The following is a 20,599-nucleotide window of genomic DNA, read 5'->3' on the forward strand; positions in this document are numbered from 1 at the left end:
GTGACGTAGATATGTGGGGGCGTGTTAGAACGAGCCGTTTTAGGTAGGTGTGGTTGACTCTTAACTTTTATAAAGAATATCTCTTTGGATTTGAGACTTTAGTCTTTGCAACTTTACAGATCTGCTTTATGCACCAAGAGCTTGTAACACTCCAAAGAGAAAGGAAAACTTGAAATAGCATCATATGACCCCTTTAAACCAGCTTATTGACAGCCTCTTTGTGAAGACACATGAGATATCACATGAGAAAACAGACCTTATTTTGTTAGTAATGTTGCATGCTGGTGTGGTGGAGGGTCCGTTTTCCCCTTCTGTGGTCTGAAGGAAGCCCTCGGGGCGGGAGGCGGAGCGCTCCTCTTCGGGGAGACCCGATACGGTGTCCTCAGAGGAGACGATGGACGCCTCGCTCTCCTTCCCGCCATTGGCACTGATCTGATCGTGGCTCAAGGCCACAGAGCTGGACACGTCCTCAGAGATGCTGTCATCTGTGGACATGCTTAAACAGCCGTGGAGAGAGACCGCGTGTGAGCGCTGTTTAAAATAATGAAGAAAAGCAGAGGACAACACAGTGTAACAGGATCTACAACAAACCAACAAATATTTCATAAAAGTAAACACTTATCCAAAGCAACTAGGGCTCAAACCTGCATCATTTCAATTACCAAACCAGATTTGTAACCAATAAGCCACCTATCCAAGAAAATTAAATCAATATTTACGTTCAGAATTTTTTACCTATGCATATGTTTTTGAGCTCATATTAAAGAAGTCAATTGCAAAAAAAAAAAACCATATGGGTAATTATTAAAAATACTAGAGGAAATCAATAACTTTTGTAGCTGTAAGGATTCATCTATATTTAATTTAGAATTTAGTGTTTGATAACTTTATTCAATTTCTGTATATTTCTTACTTGCAGAAGGGCACAGGTAAATATGAAATTTATTATAATGGCTTTATGTGAAGATTGTTTCAAGTTCACTTAAATTATAAGTTGTTATTTTTTTTAAATCTAATAAATGTTCAAATTGATAGCTCTCGATTATACTGTAATGTTGAATGGCTATAGTCAATGGTTCAATATTAGAAAGAAAAAAAACTGTTTCATAGAGACATCAGTAGTATTGTATCAGTGATACTCGCCTTCAGTCATAAAAAATGATGCCATTAAATAAATATTAAAAATATACTGTCTTTATGTTGTTACTGATTACAAGTTACCCTATTTAAAATGTAATAAGTAGTGTAACTATTTAAGTTACTTTATTAAAGTAATGTAACTGATTACATTTGATTACTTTTTGATTGCTTTTCTACATTTCAAACTAATTTTTCAACTAATTTTTTTAAGTTTTCAACTGTTGATCATTTTGAAACATTTAAAGCAGGCAGGGTTAACATTACAGTAGTGCTCAACACCGATAACTGTCAGACTTTCAAAATCCTTCTTCACTTGAATTAAGATTATAATAATTTAATTAATTTTAAAGCACAGCCACCACAAAATCAGACTTAATCACCTCTTTTTACTTTGAGATCGTTCTGAGGTTAAATACGGATTTAAAATAATAATAAGATATTGTTTAATAGTTATGATACTATTTTTGAAATCAAATCTTTGCACAGCTATAACAGCAAACACTGGTATCTAACAATAAAGCATATACACAAACCCAAATAATAAATAAAACAGTTATCAGATAAGCATGTATCCTATTCTGTGTCCTGAAACATTAGTCTCATATTTTAAAGCAGTCAATGCAATTTGGGAAAGAAATTAACCAAATTTGTATGTGTGTGATCTTTGTAATCTTTAACATTTTCATAAGTAACTGTAACAGATTACAGTTACATTTATTTTGTAATTAAATTCCTTAATTCCGTTACATGTAACGTTAACTAGTTACTTCCCAACACTGCTCACAACAAATGTCATTCATTGCTATGAACTTGGATGGAGATCAACAGCAAGTTATAAGAGCAGACAAAGCCAGAAGCACACACATTAAGTCGTCAGATCAATAAACAACACAAAGCTAATATGGCAACCTACAGACTCCGCCGCTGGTGTGATTTATCGCACAGCTATTCTGAAAGATGTCAAGCAGCTCATAGATGTGGACATGCAGCGAAACACACAGACTCACTATGGCGCTTCCTGTTCGCTCGAGCAGCCGCGCATCACCTCTGCAGCTGCATCCCGCGAGCCTCCAAACACATTTACCGTCACAGTAACTCCCAAGTACCGTGTCACTTACTTGTTACTTTTTATCCCCGCTTGTTCTCCCATTTTGATAGCTCTCTCTGTCTCTTCATCTGTCACTGACCGCTTCTCGCTCAACCTTCTAGCGTTCTAACCAGCGACGACACACTGCGCCGCGAAACGCCATTGGTCGAATGAGTTCGAAAGGCGTCACTTGATTGGCCAGCGCAAATAGTCAACGTCACTTAAGGCTCTGTGATTGGTTCCTTCTCAGGATTCTGCGCATTTTAAAGGCACACCAGTGGTTCTGATTGGCTCTCTTTACTGTAACCCCGCCGCAGTCGGCTTGTGTGCACGAAGTCGATGAGATATTTTTAGGGGAAAAAAAACATGAATAAAAAAAGTTAATAATAATAATAATAATAAAAGGAAATGCCTGGGTTGTATTTCAGTTTTAGAAATAAATTAAAAGAAATAAATGAAAGATGAAAATGTAAATGAAAAAAAAAAAACGAAAAAAAAATAATGAAAGATATATTTTCCTTAAAATAAATTAAGTATTTGGGGACCAAATGTAATAAGTATTATTTTTTAACCCAAAAATTCCATTAGCATAATGTAAAAAAAAAACATTAAACAATATAGTAATATGTATGATTTTGTATTGCACTAATACAATATAAATTACTGCATTATTGCATTCATGAAAATCACTTTTTGAGAATGATTATAATTTTTTTTTAAAACACTCAGAAACTACACCATACATTACAATACTGTGAATTTAGTAAAACCATTTCCTGTGGACCTAAAACATGCTTAATCTTCTTAAAATTATAATTGTTATAAATATAAATCTTATAATTTCTTCTTTTTTTTTTACTTGGGGTTAAAAGTGAATTCACAAGGCAATAAGCAATTTACAAAAGTCAATTAGTTAATTTGCGGTTATGTACTATATTCTGGCATTATTTTAAAACATGCAAAGCTATTATTACACAATATAGCCTTAAATAATTAACATGGTAATCACCGTTTCATAAAGAATAAAAATGGTTTCTTCAAAAATATAAGAATCTTTTTATGTATGTATTTATTTTGTGTTTCATTTTGATGGCTCATCAAACCAGGTCACCAGTTTTACTGTATTAACAATGACTGTACAAGTCTGATTTTCTGGTGGAAAATATTGTTACTGTGGTAAATTCATGTAAGGATATCAATATTGCGATACAATAAACAAAAGTGCTTCATACACAATGAATGTCATATTTATTGACAGATATACAAAATTCCAAAGAGTGACCTTTTTTGTCTTTACATGAAAATACATTGTATTACACAAGGTAATAAATACAATTAAAGACGAAAGTAATGGCATCACTATAATACTTTTCAGTATCTCCCAGATTAAAAGAAAACTCGCCTATCCATTAGTGCGTCCAAAGAAAAAAATACTTTATACCTTATCCTGAGACCTATTTCTAAAAGCACAAACCTAGTCTAACCTGTAAAAGCCATGCAGATTCTAATGTGGGACCTTTCATCCGGTTGCATGCATTTTTGCTCATTTGTTCTTAAAGATACTATGTGGTCAAAGAAAATGAAATATATAAAAACCCTCAAATGGCAACAGTTCCGGATCTCTTGCATTTGTAAATCAGAAGATATATTCTCTGAATGGTGCCTTATTCCCTCCAAACCGCAGATGAAAAGCAAAACTCGTAACATAACTGCTCCATTTTTTGATTGTTTTATCCCCTCAAAGGACAGGCATGCATGATTCCCGTGTGACACAGTTCTTTCAGCCGTATGGAGAGAATAGTGAAGGAGGCGCTAGGATCTGGCGTTTCTCTCTGTCTCTGCCAGACACTCCCGAACAAGCCCTCTGGCATGAATGATCCCTACAAAAAAACACAAAAACCATTAAAAAAAATCAGTTTCCATGACACAATATTTGAGTTTAAGTGAAAGTGACATGACATGTGACCCATACTTGGAATTAGTGCTCTGCATTTAACCCATCCAAAGTGCACACACACAGCAGTGAACACACACACACTGTGAACACACACCCGGAGCAGTGGGCAGCCATTTATGCTGTGGCGCCCGGGGAGCAGTTGGGGGTTCGGTGCCTTGCTCAAGGGCACCTCAGTCGTGGTATTGAAGGTGGGAGAGAGCGCTGTACATTCACTCCCCCCAGCCACAATCCCTGCCTGTACGAGACTCGAACCCGCAACCTTTGGGGTACGAGTCCGACTCTCTAACCGTTAGGCCACGACTTCCCCATGAGTGCATTTGATTAAACAATGATATTAAGAAGCAGATTTATATATTTTGTCTTTGATCATGTCCACAAACCTCTTTTAAGTCGCTCCATGGCACTTTTACTCCCTGCATATGTTGGCCTTATTTCTTTCCCAAGTTCTTCAATGATGGCGAGGAGTTCAGCATATTTACTCTGAGGTACTTGGTTCCCATTTGGACCCTAAACATGATATAAGAGAGAGCGTGAGACAGAGAAACATTTTTAATAAACTTTTTGTTAGGATAGAATGGGTTTTAAAGTGTAAAAAATTAAGAGTATCAAACCTGTTATTTTAGTATCAGAGACTATTATAGCTTTTATTAATATTTCGAATTAGTTTTTACTTTTAATAGTTTCCATTTTCATTTTAAATTTACTTAGTTTTGTAATTTTGTTGTATTTTTCTCATTTTTATTATTATTATTTTTTTTTTATATGTCTATAGTTTTTTATTTATATTTTAGGTTTTGTTGTTTTAGTACATCAAGTTAAACTAAACGAATATAGTTTTATTCATATTTTTGAATTCGTTTTTACTTTTGTTTTCCATTTAATTTTTAATTTTAGTTAAGGTTTTAGTAATTTTGTTGTGTTTTTGTCATTTAATAAGTCTATGTAGTTTTTATATAGTTTTAGTTATTTTAGTATATCAAGTTAAACAATGTAATTTTTTTAATTAATATTTTGAATTTGTTTTTACTTTTATATTTTCCGTTTTCATTCTTATTTTAGCTAAAGTTTTAGTAACAGTCATTTTTATCAGTTTGCTTTTTCTAAATGTCTTTATAGTTTTTATTTCAATTTTAGTTTTTGTTATTTTTTCACATCAAGTTAGACTAAATGAAGAGTTTTAATTAATGTTGAGTGTTTTTACTTTTAATGTTTTCTGTTTTCATTTTAATTTTAGTTTAAGTTTTAGTATTTTGTTTCTTTATTTTTATTAGTTTTTTTTTTTTATGTCTATATAGTTTTTGTTTTCATTTTAAATAAATATAACTTCCATTAAAATAACTTAATATTTTAAATGTTAATTTTTACTTTTAATATTTTCTGTTTTCATGGTAATTTAAAGTTTTAGTCATTTCGTTGTGCATTTTTGGGGGTTTATTAGATAGTCTTTATTTCAGTTTTAGTTTTTGTTATTTTAGTACATCAAGTTAATCTAAATGAAAACGAGAAACTTTGCCTTGGCAACAAGCTGAAATAAAATATGTTTAAGGTATTTTTATATTTAATTTCAAGTAACAATTTTTTGTTTTAGTGTTATAGGAACATGAAACCTACCTGTAGGAATCCCAACGAAGGCGGCCCAAAGTCATTTAGCATCGGCTTGTATGAATGTATTGTTACCATGGAAGATGGAGAGGGAATGTTTCCTTGTTAAAACAACAAAACACATCATTAACTGTACGAAACAACAACTTATAATTTACATAAACACATATGACATTATTTCAAGATAGACGTGCATTTGTGTAACTGATCTTTTGTCTCAAAGCCTCGCAGTAACTGTGATATAACCATTGTGACAACTAGCCCCGGCCTTCGTTCTATGCAATACCACCATCGGCCACTAGGTGTCCCCAAAGAGCAATAAAAAAACTGCACGTCTGAATCCGATCAATCAACAGCCCGAGAGACAATCATGGAGGAAACGGCACGGGCTTGATCTTAGCCGCTAAAAGGATTCATTTTTATCACAATCTAGCGGCCTCCACGCAAACCCATCCGGCCACGGCGCGACGCGGACCCTTCGGGAAGAACCCGAACATGTACCTCACGCCGATATTTAGCCCTAGCGAAGGCGAGGAATGCGTTTTTTGCACTAGTAATAATGGCGGATGTGAAGGATCTGACCCTGTAGCGATCAGACTGGACAAAAACTACACACGGCTTTTCCCCAGGTATTCTTTCTCACGCTAATTCTTGCATTCGACCAAATGCACTCAAGACGAAGAGTTTTCCACGCTTTTTCGGCATACCTTGGTTCCCAGAAGTTCCCGGAAGGTGTTGGTGGAGATTGGGTTTGTAAGACATACCTGAAGAGATAATAAATGAGAGAAATAAAATTGTCCCTAAAATCAGCGGAGCGTCCGTCTCACAGACACTTTTTGTTTACAGCGGAGCACCGGCAAATATGGCCGCGTCACTCCTCATGACACCCACACTGCTGTCCATCATCATCACAAAGAACTCAGACAATTAACACCGAATTAATAAAAAAAAATAACCAGCGTTGTCCATCATCACAGTGACAACTGGAGAAGTTACAAAATCATTAATTAAAAAAAATAAATACTGCTAGTTATCACGAGGATTTAAATCTTTTTAATAGATTTTACTTGTAAGGTTTTTTTCTTTTCTTTTTAGAAAAATACACTTTTACTTCAAAAAAAAAAAAAAAGTTGGAAAGAAAAAGAAAAATATTTTTTTTGCAATGAAACATAATCGGATTCATTTTTTTATTTAAATTTTTCCAAGATGTAACATTTGCAATTTTGGAACTAAATATTTAAATCAAGCTAAGATGATAAGATTCCAAAAGAGTTGAGTCGAGAACAAATCATGTTTAATTAGATTTAAGGTGGATTATTATTTTAAAGCTTTGTACATAATTTATACTGAAATAATCTGTACACTGAAATAAATGTTATTTTATGAAACTCATCCGACTTTGAGAATTATTTATACTTTTACTTCGAAATGCACCAAATACTGAAAATAAAAGACTTCAGGTGTACCTACTACAGTTTCCTTCTTGTTCAAACCGTACCACGCTGAAAAATAAAGTTAAATACACATTATGAATAGAAAAAAGTGGTTCCTTGAAGTGAAGACATTTTGAAATCCAGGTAATCCACAAGATTTATTGGTCAAATGCAAGAGTAGAGATCTTGCAGTCAGTTAAATTTTTCCATAGATTCTTTGTACAACAGATCCATCAGTAGTGCAACTCGTGCAAGGATGAATGACAATCTACAATTCAGCAAAAACATGACATTTGAGATATGCAACTATACATCGAGATATAGTAGAGAGACCGAGCGTGTGTCAAAGTCCAGCATTTACAGCAGAAATGAGGTTCGGGAGCTCTTTGTCCCCAATAACAAGAGTGACGGCAAATTATTAAAAGCAAGAAATAGAAAAATTGAGCAAAAGTATTGATTGATGTGGCCTTTTGTAGAGGACACTCCAGTTTACAAATCACACTCAAACTGAAACGCTGGAAAGCAGTGAAAACCTGCTGACCCGCTTCCGTAAACTAAAAATCCAAAGGGTTCGTCAAACCATGCAACGTCTCGATAAAGTCTTTAGGGTTGGGTTTGCACCTCTTACACCCATCGTTAAGCCAGCGCATTCCTGCTTTTAAATCAGGTTCTGTATTAAGTGGTAAACAAGCAGCGTCATGCCCAAGACATGCTGGGTCAGAAGGCTGAAGGTGGGGACAGATGGAGGCCGTGCGAGACGAAAAAATAGAAATGGAAAAGAAAATAGATTGTGAGTAACCCTGAGCGCTGTCCTGTGTACAAAGTAGTGTATGTGACTTCATAAAGCCACTCATGTCGATGGAAAGCACAGGCCATGATTTAGCAGACTGGAGGTTGTGAAAAGGCAACAGACTGACCAAATATCGTCCAGTTTCTCCCCTCTCAGTGCTGTTTCCTGACGCACAGAGCTCTGATTCTTTAGCTGCTTTGGCAATGAGTCCTCTTTGGACACGAACCCTGAAATATTAAATACGACACAAGCACTGTCTTCCTCACGGCGTGCCGGGAGAGGAAGGGTGGCTGGCTGGCTTACGATGCCTGCATCTGCCCGAAAGTGAGGGGTGTTCGTGTCACGCTATGTGTTGACGGTGTGGCTGATGCTCTGCGGATGGAGTTGCTGCCACATTTGCTGCTGCTGCACAGCCAGCTGCTGAGACTGATCCGATGACGACAGGATGTTGATCAGGGGCGACACGCAGTTGGCAGGAATGATCAGACCTGAGAAGAAAAAAGAAAACGAGTTTCTGCAATTTATTATATCCATATGGATTCAAGTTATTTTTTAATTCCGTTTTATTTTTCCAAAGTTCTCGGTCTTCAGTTTTAATTCATCTGGATTCCATTTTAATGGTTTAGTTAAATTTTAATAAATCACAAAAAGCATGTCCAAATCAACTGAAACTTTAAAACTTTAACATTCTGGAAAAAAACTGTTGTGCATTTTCATTTTTCTGGATTTATGATTTAATACAAATACAAATGTATTATTTAAATGGTTGTAATCAAATGAAGGCATAAAACATTAACAATTTAATTAATCCTTTAAAATTTTAAATCAAATGAAAATGAAAAAGTCCTTTTTTTGGCAAACAGTGCTGCACAACAGTGGTTTACAACTAAAATTATAACATGGAGGGGAAAAAAATGGCCAATTCTTTATAGTTAATAAGTTTTTTAGTTAAATTTTAATAATCACAAAAAGCATGTCCAAATCAACTGAAACTTTAAAACTTTAACATTCTGGAAAAAAAACTGTTGTGCATTTTCATTTTTCTGGATTTATGATTTAATACAAATACAAATGTATTATTTAAATGGTTGTAATCAAATGAAGGCATAAAACATTAACAATTTAATTAATCCTTTAAAATTTTAAATCAAATGAAAATGAAAAAGTCCTTTTTTTGGCAAACAGTGCTGCACAACAGTGGTTTACAACTAAAATTATAACATGGAGGGGAAAAAAATGGCCAATTCTTTATAGTTAATAAGTTTGTTTTTACTTTGAGAAGTACACTCTACTGTTCAATAATAATATATTTGTCTCTATTTGTATCTGTTTGACAACATACCAACAATTCTCTGCCCGTCCTCTGTTCTCAAACGTACAATCTGAATCTTCACGTTGGCTCCGCTGACTGAAGCCAGTACGCCCTCCACTTTGGTCCACACACTGAGGACGGAGCCACAGAGGACGTAGTACATCCTGCACCGCAGGCCGATCTCACACTGTAGCCCCACCGACACTTTCTTACAGTTCCCTCGCCTGTCAAAAAGAGTGTTCCTCATGACAACATTTTCAGACTTTACAATGTGCAAATCAAAAGTGAAACTGCATGTTTGTTTCTATTTTCACTTCTGAAATGACTTAAAAGAAGCACCTACCAGTACGCGTGCGAGCAGACGTTAGCCGAGGAGTTGTACTGATCAATCCAGTGCTGCTTGGCATCATCAGAGAGGACCTATTTTGAGATGAGAAGAATTAGAGACTGTACGAGCTGAAGAAATTACATGAAAGAGTGTGCAGGATGCCAGCAGGATCTAGAATTAACATTCACCAAATGAGACGGCAAATTTTTGATTCTGAATGTTGACATAATTGGTTTAAACTGCATACCCTCGTTATAGCGATACAGACGTTTTTAGGACTTCAGACATGCAGCTATGAAGCCTGAATGTCACGTGGCAAATGCAATGCTGGTGTAAAACATTTGAAGATCAAATTTATGATGTTGTGATCATGATTGCTGTAGAGGAGTCTGTAATTGGAGTAAAACTGCCGCTCTCACACAGCACATTGAGCCAATGTCTGAATCTCAAAGTAGCTGACATAAAAGCATGTTTTGATTTTGGGATATTTTTAAGGTGCCGTTTCACCTTGAGACTAGCTAGAACAAGCTGCTTGTATCAAATGCCACAATAACTAGCGTGGCCATACGTCTTCTTTTTTTCCCGGACATGTCCTGGTCAGGATTTCTACAATGCCTAAAATATTTGGGTTTTGTCTGTTTTCATATTGAAGGTCTTTCTGAGGTACTCATGCATTATATGTACAATTAACTGCATTGCTACAGCGTTCTCTGTAGATCCACAGCACAATTGGTAGATTATGTACAATGTCTACACACTATTGGTCAAACTATTCTTCAGTCATTACCTTCAGCAATTATGAAAACAAAGGCAAAACCTGGATATTTTACCCTAAATAACCAGTGTGGTTTGTCTATAAAATTACTGACAACTAATGCAAAATACATATATACGGCTGATTAAAAAGATTAATGGCTGGTAAATTTATAAGTTGACCCCAATGATAAACCAAAAACATTAATAAAACTGCAGTAATGTAATACCTTTTTACTTCTCTTCTTGATGTCTGCATAGGTCTCCAGTTTAACTTGCTTTCCTATATTTGGTCTGTACACCATAAAGAGTCTCTTTCTGGGATTGACCTCCTTTACCAGGATGGAGATTTTCTTGTTATTCCGCACCTTGAGATGAAACAGAATGCTGTTAGTTTCAGTCGTTGAATGAATTGGAAGTAGAGTGCAGAAAGGGGAAACAAAAAGCTTGTTCACCTGTACGTAAAAGCCATCATCCGGTCCATTCTGGTCGGCCCAGACGTGGGTGGCATCCTCCCATGACATTCCCCGTTCCACACTCACCTGAACACACAGAAACAACTTCTTTTTAGCCATTAACCAATTATGACATTAACACTAATAATGTAAATCACAATGGTGCTCATAAACATGGACACCGATTTTATTTTCTCAGTATGGATATACATACTGTATAGAGCTCCACATGCCCTGAGGTGGAATATCCTGGTGTCAAGAATTTCTTTACATCAACTTTCTTCACTTTTGAATGACAGCGTTCAAAGTGTCGGAGAAATACTGAAAGAGAGCATTTTGTTGATGGACCTCCATACCAAGAATTCTGTTCAAGAACTTCCCAATGTTGTTGTAGTCTATAAAAAAAAAAAAATTTTAAAAAAAAGTTATGTGGCATGAGAAAATTAAAACATTTGGCAAATAGGCTGGGGCACATATTCAATTGAAAGTTTAAAATACTTGACATGTTTTACTCAATATTTTCATATATTTTGAAACATTATGTACTAATACATAAATACTTGTGAATTAGAGATCAACTGATATTAGAATTTGCTCATACAACACCAATGTTTATAATGTATTGAGCCAATTCTAGTAAAACCTGTATAATGAATTAATGTGTATTTAGTCTTTCCTTCCTGTGACAGGGCAGCCATTCATCACTTTTTGAAGTTTAATAATCACATTAGGCCAAAATTAGACCTTAAAATGATAATTAAACCTTTTGTTATACCTAGGGATGTGCGATAACACGATTTATGATCGTGGATAATTAAAATGTCTCCACGATCTGCTTTTAAAGAAATATCGTAGTATCGTGCTACAGCGCACATTCTATCAGTTGCAGTTCTGGTGTCTCCGTCTCAATATACTGTACAACGTGACATACATTCACATCAAATGTTAACTCAGCAGAAGAGTTCCACTCACGGGACACTGAACTTATTCACAATCACAAAAGTACATTATTTGCATGTGCTTTAAAACCTTGCCGGTTAAACTTTTCATTTAAACATTTCGTTGTGACACGCTTTTTCTCAGCGTGTACACCTGAAGCGCACGCACACTTAAAAGCCTGTCAAACAGTGCCCGATTACTGGAGACGTGCATTTGTGGTTAAAAAGTATATACATTTTCATTTTTTTTTAGAAAATGACAGATCGTTTTGCTAGATAAGACCCTTATTCCTCAGCTGAGATCGTGTAGAGCCATTTGAAGCTGCACTGAAACTGCAATTTGGACCCTCAACCCATTGAAGTCCATTATATGGAGAAAAATCCTGGAATGTTTTCCGCAAAAACCTTAATTTCTTTGCGACTGAAGACAGAAAGACATGAACATCTTGGATGACATGGGGGTGAGTAAATGATCAGGAAATTTTTATTCTGGAAGTGAACTAATCCTTTAAGACTTCCTATGGCCTTAAATTTGATCAAACTGAATTTAAGAAATTTGAAGACTTCTCAAAAACCAGCAGGTACCCTGAACATTATTATGTGAAAAGAAAAGCTGAGAATAAAATTGATTGAAAATCGCTCACCTTTTTCCAGTAAGAGAACACCAGATCTATCCTCCACATTTATCAGCCCCACTCCAATTAAACCATTGCGGATTTCTGAAAAAAAAAGAAAATTCAAAGCATTAAGACCGTTACATTTTTTGGTTTTCAAGTGACACTTTTCCTATTATTAAAAACAATCAACTGTACCTTTAAAGAAATCCCCGTCAAAGTCAGCAGGTGGAGACACTAACGGAGAGTCCAGACTGACAATAGACTTCATAACTATTTCCAGAGCGTTTCTGCCGTACTGTAGATGAGAAAAAGACATCAGCACATTGTCTAGCAACAACCCTATTTAATACTGACGGTGTGTGTAATCTAATCTTACTTTGTTGTCAAAGTTAAATCGGCTGAGATCTCTCGTCTCTGTGGCCCTTCTGTCTCCATGCGTTAACGCCCCCTATTTGAGAAAAACAAACACAATTAGGCTTACAAAATTAAAACTGACCCCCATTAGCATGCAGCATGTGCATGAGAGACTTACCAGGCTTTCTAGTCGTTTGGCAACAATCGAAGCGAATCGTTGCTCTCCAGCAAGTTCAGAGATGAGAAACACATACTCAGGTGCTGTGACCTGGTTGGATCGGTGTGTTCGACCTGTTTGCAAAGAATCCAAAGAGTTAGTGAACTGAGAACACAAATAAATGAATAAAATTAGACTATTAATTTAACTCAAAATATTTAGAACTAAATATACTTTTTATAGTATTATACACATACAAATATATAATAATGAAGATACAATAAATAAAAAAATACTATGTACCCACCAAACTGCTGAATAGCTCTGTCAGCACTCCAGGGCAGCTCTAATGTCATGTGCACCCTCCTCCTCTGGTTCTTCACTCTGCGGTCGGCTTGAAGTGAAATCCCAGAGCTGGCAGCCTCTGAGATAATTGCAATGTTCTACAAAGGTGAACACAAAACTGTTTAAACGCTGTTCATAATATCAAAACATTACACAGATGTGGGTAAAACCAAAACAGCATACCTTATCACCATCCATGAACCTCTGCTTCTCCGTGAGGTTTAAGATTTCAACTGGAACGTCAAGCTCTGATCGAGACTCGTAGGAAATGGTGCCATCATCATTGCTGACTACCCTGCCCTTGCGGCCAGTCATCTGCATTGCATAAGACATGCACATTAAAAATGGCACTGTTTTAATTAAATACAGTGTACACACAATAACTGACGGCCCTAAAAAATAATCTCTACAAACAGACCAACCTCTGCAACAATATCAGGGCCTCCCAGCTCATCAATGAGTTCATCGAGCGTATTAGGCGGCAGATTCTCTGCCAGCTGCTCCAGTTGCTCCAGCAGGTCCCTCTTCATCCGCTGGGCATCTTCAACAGCATCCTGACTGGTCACACAGCTGCTCTCCTCTGGCTCACTTTTGGCTTAAGAACAAGTATTTAGTATGACTATTGGTATTATTATTCACTGGACAATGACCTTCTTCATTATACTGCTTTAATCAACAACTTTCAGCTGCAATTATCTGTGATAAACATCTAGAAACATTGTGAAGAGCTCACTGGTCACATACCTACAGCAACCGTGTTGTTTGAAGGTTTGATGGTGGGGGTTGTAAAAGTGGGTCTGGTTGTTCCAAGCCCGGAGGCTAACAAGGCACTTTGAATAGAGTCTGGATCAATGCTCTTTTTCTTCTTCTTCTTCTTGTTCCTCTTGTCTTTGCTCTTTTTAGTGTCTTTTCTGATGAGCCACGGATCTAAGTTTCAAACAATAGGCAGCATTTGAATATTTCTAATTATGGTATCAACACTGAACTGAATTAAGCTGAATAAATGACACTATTGTCTTCTGTAGAGCTGCTTATTGCTAAACTGGATTCATTTTATATCTGTTGAACTTTGCACCATTGACAGTTATTGAACAGAACTGAATCAACGCTGATTAAATAATGACAGTATCGTCTTCTGTTGAGCTGCTTTTCAGCTGCAACATTAACAATGTTCTGGTTATTTACGTGAAACTGCTTTGAAACAATCTGTATGGACCCTTTTTTCATTTCCACGGTTCTCAGAAGTGCAAGCCGTCATAGCTGGGTAAACTTCTAGAGGTGAATGGAAATTACAACAAATAAAATGTTTTAATTCCCATTTGCCCCAATGTGGGGGGAGAAAAAAAATCCACAATAATGTTTAAGACTTTACAAAAGACGAGAAAAATATGGAGAGATTGATTACATTGATCAGAAGAGATGAAGATATCAAATTTGCCATCGGTCCCTCAGCTGTTGTATTACAAACACTTGTGCAGAAGAGTTAACTAGTTTTCTGTAATTTAAAGCTAAGGTAATATAACAAAGTGTAGTGTTATAATTTACAATGTTAATAACTTTGTGTCATCGCAGTCTGTGAAAAGGGTCCACTGTATAAAGTGCTACATAAATGAGGCTTGACTATCTTGGGTGCAATAATTTACAAATGTTAACAACTACTACAGATTCTCACCATCTTCCTCATCCTCACTGGAATCATCCTTAAAGGGGTTGAAGTCATCTTCATCCTCCTCCCCTGAGCTGACCGAATTAAAGCTGTCGTCGCTTTCCACATCTTTGTCTGAATCGTCAGAGTTGCTCTCATCTGAGCTGGTACCAGACAGACCACCAGATTTACGAGCCTTCTTGACTTGCTTCTTTGTTTCTGGACCTGGAAACACAAGTCACCAACTGTCATTACTCGCCTTCATTTTCAATTTGAGTAACCCAAGAGTGGTTTTACTTCCTCCACTGAAATGTGCTCATAGTTTCAGGGTAGAAACTGCTGCTAAATATAACAAGGCATCGCTATTGTGGTTTTCATGTGCATGTGAACAGTACCTCTTCGCTTTTTGCCTTTCTGCTCAGTGGAGGTTTCTGAAGGTGAAGGTGTTTCCTTCACACTTAGGTCAATGCCTAAAAGACTGAAGAGTTTTTGTCTGTCTGGTGCAGGAAAATGCTTCTCCACCAGGGACTGCAGTACACCCCTTTAAAAAAAATCATGCATAGATATTTTCAGTTAAAAAACATTGAAAATGATACTTTGTCTATTATTATAATCTGCTACAGACTAAAGCATTTATAAAGGAATTATTTCTCTTTAAGGAATAGTTCACCTAAAAATGAAAATGTACTCGCCCTCAGGCCATCCATGATGAGTTTGTTTGAGTTTGTTCAGATTTGGAGAAATTTAGCACTACACCACTTGCTCACCAATGGATGCTCTGCAGTGAATTTTTGCTGTAATTTCTCCAAATCCGTTCAGATGAACAAACAAACTCATCTAAATCTTGGATGGCCAGAGGGAGAGCACATTTTCAACAAATTTTCATTTTAGGACAAAATTTTCAAAATATAAAAACTATTTCCTGCAAATGTATTACACTCACTTTGCAGTGGAGACAAAGTCATTGAGCTCGCCTCCTCCCTCCTCCAAGGCCTCAAGGGTTCGAGCCTCTCCAGTTGATTGAAGACCAATCACCACACACTACAGAGAAGGTTACAGATCAGCACAACCAAAATCACTGCAATTCTTTCTTTCTGGAAGCTTTTTTTGTAATAAGAGAACGTCCAATCTAACCTTTCCATTTTTAACCTCCTCTCTGGCCAGCTGCACCACTCTCCGAACCTTGGAAGCAATGCACAGGTACTTGAAGAACCTCTGGTGAGCGGACCAGAACTGACCCCACATGGACTTTTTCATCCGTTGTTCTGCATCCATCAGGTTAGCGGCTTGCTGGAACTTCTCTCTTGCTCTTACCCACTGCAGGTTTGCAAAATAAATGACTATGATCATTTAAATGATTCTAAATATCACACATACTAATGGCAAAAAAACAGTTCAGTTTTAGTTTTGGCATTTTACGCACCAAGCGAACTGATTTGTTGTACATCTTGATGTAGTCCAGCGTTAAGGGAACTTCTTCGATTTTAAACGTCACGCCTGTGAAGCTCAGCTGTCGAGCAATGTACATTCCTCTCAGCTTCATATCCATGGCAACAATCTCCATGGCACCAACACCTCTAAAATAAGCCAACCAAAAAAAGGGTTGCATTCAATATTGAGAGGATGCATGCTGGTACAAAAAAAAAGCAATGTCATATGGACACAAACTCTTATATGATCGACTCACCTTCTTTCAACAGCTTGGATAAAATTAGTAAATTCCTTAAAAGGAGTTCCTTCCCCCCAGATCCCAAGGCGATTCATGTAGGCCATATTGCGGGGCTCGGATGCTCCTACACAAAATCAAACAAAAGATGTATAAGTAGCAAAATACTGAAATAAATGCATTTGAAAAGAAACATGAATGCATCCATGTTGGCCAAAATACAACATCCACAGTCACATACCTGTAGCACTTGCGTACACAACCCGAGCTTTTGGCAGCTTGTTCTGCAGCTCTAAAACCGCTAGCCCGGTCTTTGTGGGCTTGGATGACCCAATAGGGCAAACATTTTTGGCTTTGTGACACTCATCAAATATGATCTGAGATACTCAGTCAAGGGAATCAATCACCATAGTTACTAGAGAGCTGAATACAATCACACCATGTTAAGCGCTTTACTGCGGTTCAGTCAATATGCAATGAAACATGCTTGTTTTTCCACTCTAGAGCACAGAATGTTCTTCTAGGGATGTCAGATTGATGTAGTGCCAAAATTGTGGAAATGAGAATCGTGAATTTATCGACTTCTGGGGGGTTTTTTTCAACTAGTGACGAACTGAAAGGTTTTTGATTTTTTTAACCAAAACCTAAATTAAACTTTTAATTTAGTCTGCAAATCCATAAACCAAAATAAATGTTTTCTTTTAAAATCAATTAATAACATCTGTCTAATAAATCAACAAATACAACCCAAATAGTTGTATATAAACATTTAAATTGCCCATAAAGCCATTTTTATTAACTTTTTGACATATTAACTTGCTCCCGAAATATAAACATATAAACGGTGGCTGTAATAACTTGTTTTCATGAGAGATTCATTGACAAACACATTAAATATAAGTTACGTGTCATAAAGTAATTAAGACAACAGGTTTAAGTTAAAAAGAAAAGTTTAGTGCGTATATTTTGCAAAATGCTCCTCTATAGAGTCACTTTTTTTCTAAGCTAACAAGCTGCGGACATTGAATGTTTTTCCTAGGCTTAACGTAATGTTACATGACATTGTTTACAACCTGTTTTATTGATGTCTTTTCACAGTTGAAACACTGCCTCTTGAACTGAGTGGTGAAATGCCACATCAAAGAGCGTCAAAACGTCATTTATTGTATGAATTTTGTTATAAAATTGACAATATCAGACTTTCTTTCTTCCTACTACTTCCTTTTAACTTGAAAGGATACAACACCATCAAAGTCATCTCCACACCAGTGTAGTAACTGTTTGAATCTCGTCTTGTACTTTCCCCCAGACTGGCTCTCTCCAATCAAGGATGAGTATGTGGCAAAGATCACACCTTTTTTCACACTCCCATTGTGTTTCGATGAGATCTTTCCATATTTGAACTGAAAGAGAGAAAATGTAGAAAATTTTATTTTCTACTCGAAATACACAAACATCTCGCATGTTGGCTAAGAAGCACTTAATGTACCTTGTTTAGCGAATAGACCTGAATGTTCTTTGCTCCGATGTCTCTCAAGTCCCTCTCTGCATCGTATTTCAAGTCATTTGAGACACTAAACCTGTACAGACCAGTGGTGGAAAAAAAGGCATGAATAATGGTACAATTTACACACCAAAAAGCAGCTTTGAAAAGGAAGAAAACAGGAGATTACCAGAGGGATCTTTTCCTCCCAAGAAGATAATTTTCATATATGATTCCAGCAATAGTTCTACCCTTTCCAACGCCGGCCCCGTCTCCAATCAAGTACGCTGCTCTGTCTCCATTTGGTAGGAATGTCTCATGTTGCTGTACAAAGAGACACGATTGAAAGAGACAGGTCTGAAATACTGCAGTACACCATTTTAGAAATTATAGTATGTTATGATTTGACTTGCATAAATGAACTAATCTGATTCCTAAGTGGTAATATCATTTTAAAGGTTAGAATATATAAAGAGGCCCAAACCTGAGCAGCATACGTGATGGCCTCAAGCTGTAGGGCAGATAACCAGCCTCTATCTATAATCTCCTCTGGAATGGAAAGTCTGTACCACACATCTGGCGGGTTGACACTTGACAGAGAGCTGGTCTCCACCACAGGATCAGGGTGCCGCAGTCCAATTCTCACTGAGAGACGAGATAAGATCAACTTTACAAACTTGCCAAAAACAGAGTGAAAACAACTGCTTAGTTGGCACTAATATTAATAATAATTCTGTATTTTTACATCTAATGTACAGCTATGAAATTACTGGCTGTGCACAACCCTTAAATTAAGCACTCTGATAACATGATTATACATACGTTTCATCGGCATGTATTCCGCATATGTCTCCGCATGACCCAGCTCCTCCTCTTCCTCTTCCTCTGGTTCCTCTTCCTCCTTCATTCCTGGCAATTTCTACATTCAAATAAATAAAAAACAATCCAAAAAATTTAAATGACAGCTAAAGTCCTCAGTGAATATCTCATCACATTTAAATACAAATAAATAAGCTTACATTTACAGGTGAGAAGCTCCGCATTTTCATGTCATCATTGACCCAGATTCTTGCTACATCTTTGCTGGACACTTCCTTTTTCAAGCCATTGTTTAATTCCGCTGAAGAAAACGGAGACAAAAAATATTCACAAATATGAGACACAAATATTCACACACCCACATTAGCGTGCCGGAAATGATACAGTCCCACCACAACATGAAAGCACCTGTGAAAACAGACTCAGTGCACTGCAGTTAAAACCCTACCCATACCTGATCTGTTCATCATCTTTGTGGAGATCAGAATAATTTCTGAAAGGAAGAGCATTGACATTAAAGAAAAAACAGCATGATTACATCCACGCAGTCTCTCAAAACAGCCTTTAGTCAATGCTCAAATTTTTAACAAGGAAACTCTTAAGTGCACCATAAATACTAGAAATTAAAAACCGTATTAAATTGTCAAAAAGTTGTTTGGTTTAAAGCAGGGTTATCATTAAATAAAGCTATTTAAAAAAAACACATTTGGTTAATTGAAATAAAAGCTGAAATAAATATTAGATGAAAAACTTTATGAAAATTAGAAATGTTTGGTGCACTAAAAATACTAACTGGAAATAAAAAAAAATGAAAAAGAGTGAGAAAAGCACATAAAATTACTAGAAGAAAAAAAACTGAAAACATAAAAGCTTATTTGAAATACTAATAATAAACTATTGGTATATAAATAATACTTTTATAATAAGATACACTGGTTTGAAGCACTGACAACTGTCTTTAGCTGCACTGTGAACATGGCCTAAATCGATGTTTCTTTAAAAATTATAAACCTAAAAACAGGTCTGCTATTTCTTAAGAGCATCTAAACGGCTTTAAAAGGTTAGTTCACCCAAAAATGAAAATTAGCCCATAAATTACTCACCCTCAAGTCATCCTAAGTGTATATGACTTTCTTCTTTCAGACAAATCCAGTCGGAGTTATATTCAAAATTGTCTTTGATCTTTCAAGCTGTTTAATGCCACTCAGCGGGTGTTGCATGCATCAGTCCAAAAAAAAAGTTAAATAAAAAGCACCCATCCATTAAAAAAAAAAAAGAAAAAAAAGTGTCTCACACGGCTCTGGGGGGTGAACAAAGGCCTCCTGTAGCGAATCGATGCGTTTTTGTAAGGAAAATATCCATATTCAAAACAATCACTTTAATGTAGCTTGCTCCCAACAGTTGTACACGGAAGCAGCTCCGGGCTAATGACGTATGAGGTCAGCGTTGCGCATGCGCCGGTGAGTCTCGTGAAAACCAACGTTTGTTAACAGGAGCAAAGGAAGCAAAGTTTCCTTACTTTAGCAAAGTAAAACCAGTCTCCTCTTGGATGATATCGAAATCCTCCGACATTCTTCTTTACAAATCCTCGTTTTGTACTTCTAATAAGTGACAGTTGTTTTGTTTTGATCTCGCCCCTTCTCTTCTGCGTGCTTCACTTCTGAGTGGTGCATGCACAAAGCCGACCTCATACGTCATCCGCCCGGAACTGCTTCCGT

General features: G+C 36.5%; 3 protein-coding genes across 4 annotated transcripts in view; all 3 read right to left on the reverse strand.

Annotated features, from left to right (window-relative positions):
* Positions 1-2,359, reverse strand: part of mphosph9 (M-phase phosphoprotein 9) — a 51,744-nt gene extending 49,385 nt beyond the window's left edge. The window contains exons 1-2 of one of the 2 annotated variants that reach the window (XM_016510594.1): positions 2,259-2,359; positions 257-531 (exon numbers count right to left, since the gene is read on the reverse strand). In XM_016510594.1, coding sequence (XP_016366080.1) covers positions 257-495 — 239 coding nt within the window. In that variant the 5' untranslated portion in view covers positions 496-531; positions 2,259-2,359. Of the gene's footprint in view, positions 1-256; positions 532-2,155 lie in introns of both variants that reach the window. The other variant, XM_016510593.1, reaches the window with a different exon arrangement.
* A 1,093-nt stretch (positions 2,360-3,452) lies between these two features.
* Positions 3,453-6,736, reverse strand: LOC107706758 (cyclin-dependent kinase 2-associated protein 1-like). The gene is made up of 4 exons (XM_016510561.1): positions 6,494-6,736; positions 5,796-5,887; positions 4,565-4,691; positions 3,453-4,107 (listed from the first exon to the last, which is right to left on the reverse strand). The coding sequence occupies exons 1-4, from the start codon at positions 6,546-6,548 to the stop codon at positions 4,040-4,042; spliced, it is 342 nt and encodes a 113-aa protein (XP_016366047.1). The 5' UTR covers positions 6,549-6,736; the 3' UTR covers positions 3,453-4,039.
* Positions 6,737-7,361: 625 nt separating this feature from the next.
* LOC107706780 (protein strawberry notch homolog 1-like) overlaps positions 7,362-20,599 on the reverse strand; it is a 17,854-nt gene continuing 4,616 nt past the window's right edge. The window contains 28 exon segments of the mRNA XM_016510595.1: positions 7,362-8,497; positions 9,352-9,545; positions 9,665-9,741; positions 10,633-10,770; positions 10,858-10,944; positions 11,072-11,145; positions 11,148-11,252; positions 12,440-12,514; positions 12,608-12,707; positions 12,789-12,860; positions 12,945-13,057; positions 13,231-13,366; positions 13,452-13,583; positions 13,691-13,863; positions 14,013-14,195; positions 14,941-15,138; positions 15,309-15,454; positions 15,857-15,954; positions 16,048-16,230; positions 16,337-16,490; positions 16,601-16,706; positions 16,821-16,956; positions 17,821-17,982; positions 18,069-18,159; positions 18,253-18,386; positions 18,547-18,707; positions 18,885-18,981; positions 19,082-19,182. Coding sequence (XP_016366081.1) covers positions 8,355-8,497; positions 9,352-9,545; positions 9,665-9,741; positions 10,633-10,770; positions 10,858-10,944; positions 11,072-11,145; positions 11,148-11,252; positions 12,440-12,514; positions 12,608-12,707; positions 12,789-12,860; positions 12,945-13,057; positions 13,231-13,366; positions 13,452-13,583; positions 13,691-13,863; positions 14,013-14,195; positions 14,941-15,138; positions 15,309-15,454; positions 15,857-15,954; positions 16,048-16,230; positions 16,337-16,490; positions 16,601-16,706; positions 16,821-16,956; positions 17,821-17,982; positions 18,069-18,159; positions 18,253-18,386; positions 18,547-18,707; positions 18,885-18,981; positions 19,082-19,182 — 3,569 coding nt within the window. The 3' untranslated portion in view covers positions 7,362-8,354.

This window comes from Sinocyclocheilus rhinocerous, unplaced genomic scaffold (assembly GCF_001515625.1).
Source record: "Sinocyclocheilus rhinocerous isolate Xijiao unplaced genomic scaffold, SAMN03320098_v1.1 scaffold864, whole genome shotgun sequence".
Classification (NCBI taxonomy): Eukaryota; Metazoa; Chordata; class Actinopteri; order Cypriniformes; family Cyprinidae; genus Sinocyclocheilus; species Sinocyclocheilus rhinocerous.

Excerpts from the sequence above, each read along its gene's own strand:
- LOC107706758 (XM_016510561.1), bottom strand. The coding sequence starts at position 6,548 with ATGTCTTACAAACCCAATCTCCACCAACACCTTCCGGGAACTTCTGGG. Across the intron at positions 4,692-5,795 it reads CTTCGTTGGGATTCCTACAG|GGTCCAAATGGGAACCAAGT; the intron begins GTAGGTTTCATG and ends TATCATGTTTAG. Across the intron at positions 4,108-4,564 it reads CATGGAGCGACTTAAAAGAG|GGATCATTCATGCCAGAGGG; the intron begins GTTTGTGGACAT and ends GTTTTTTTGTAG.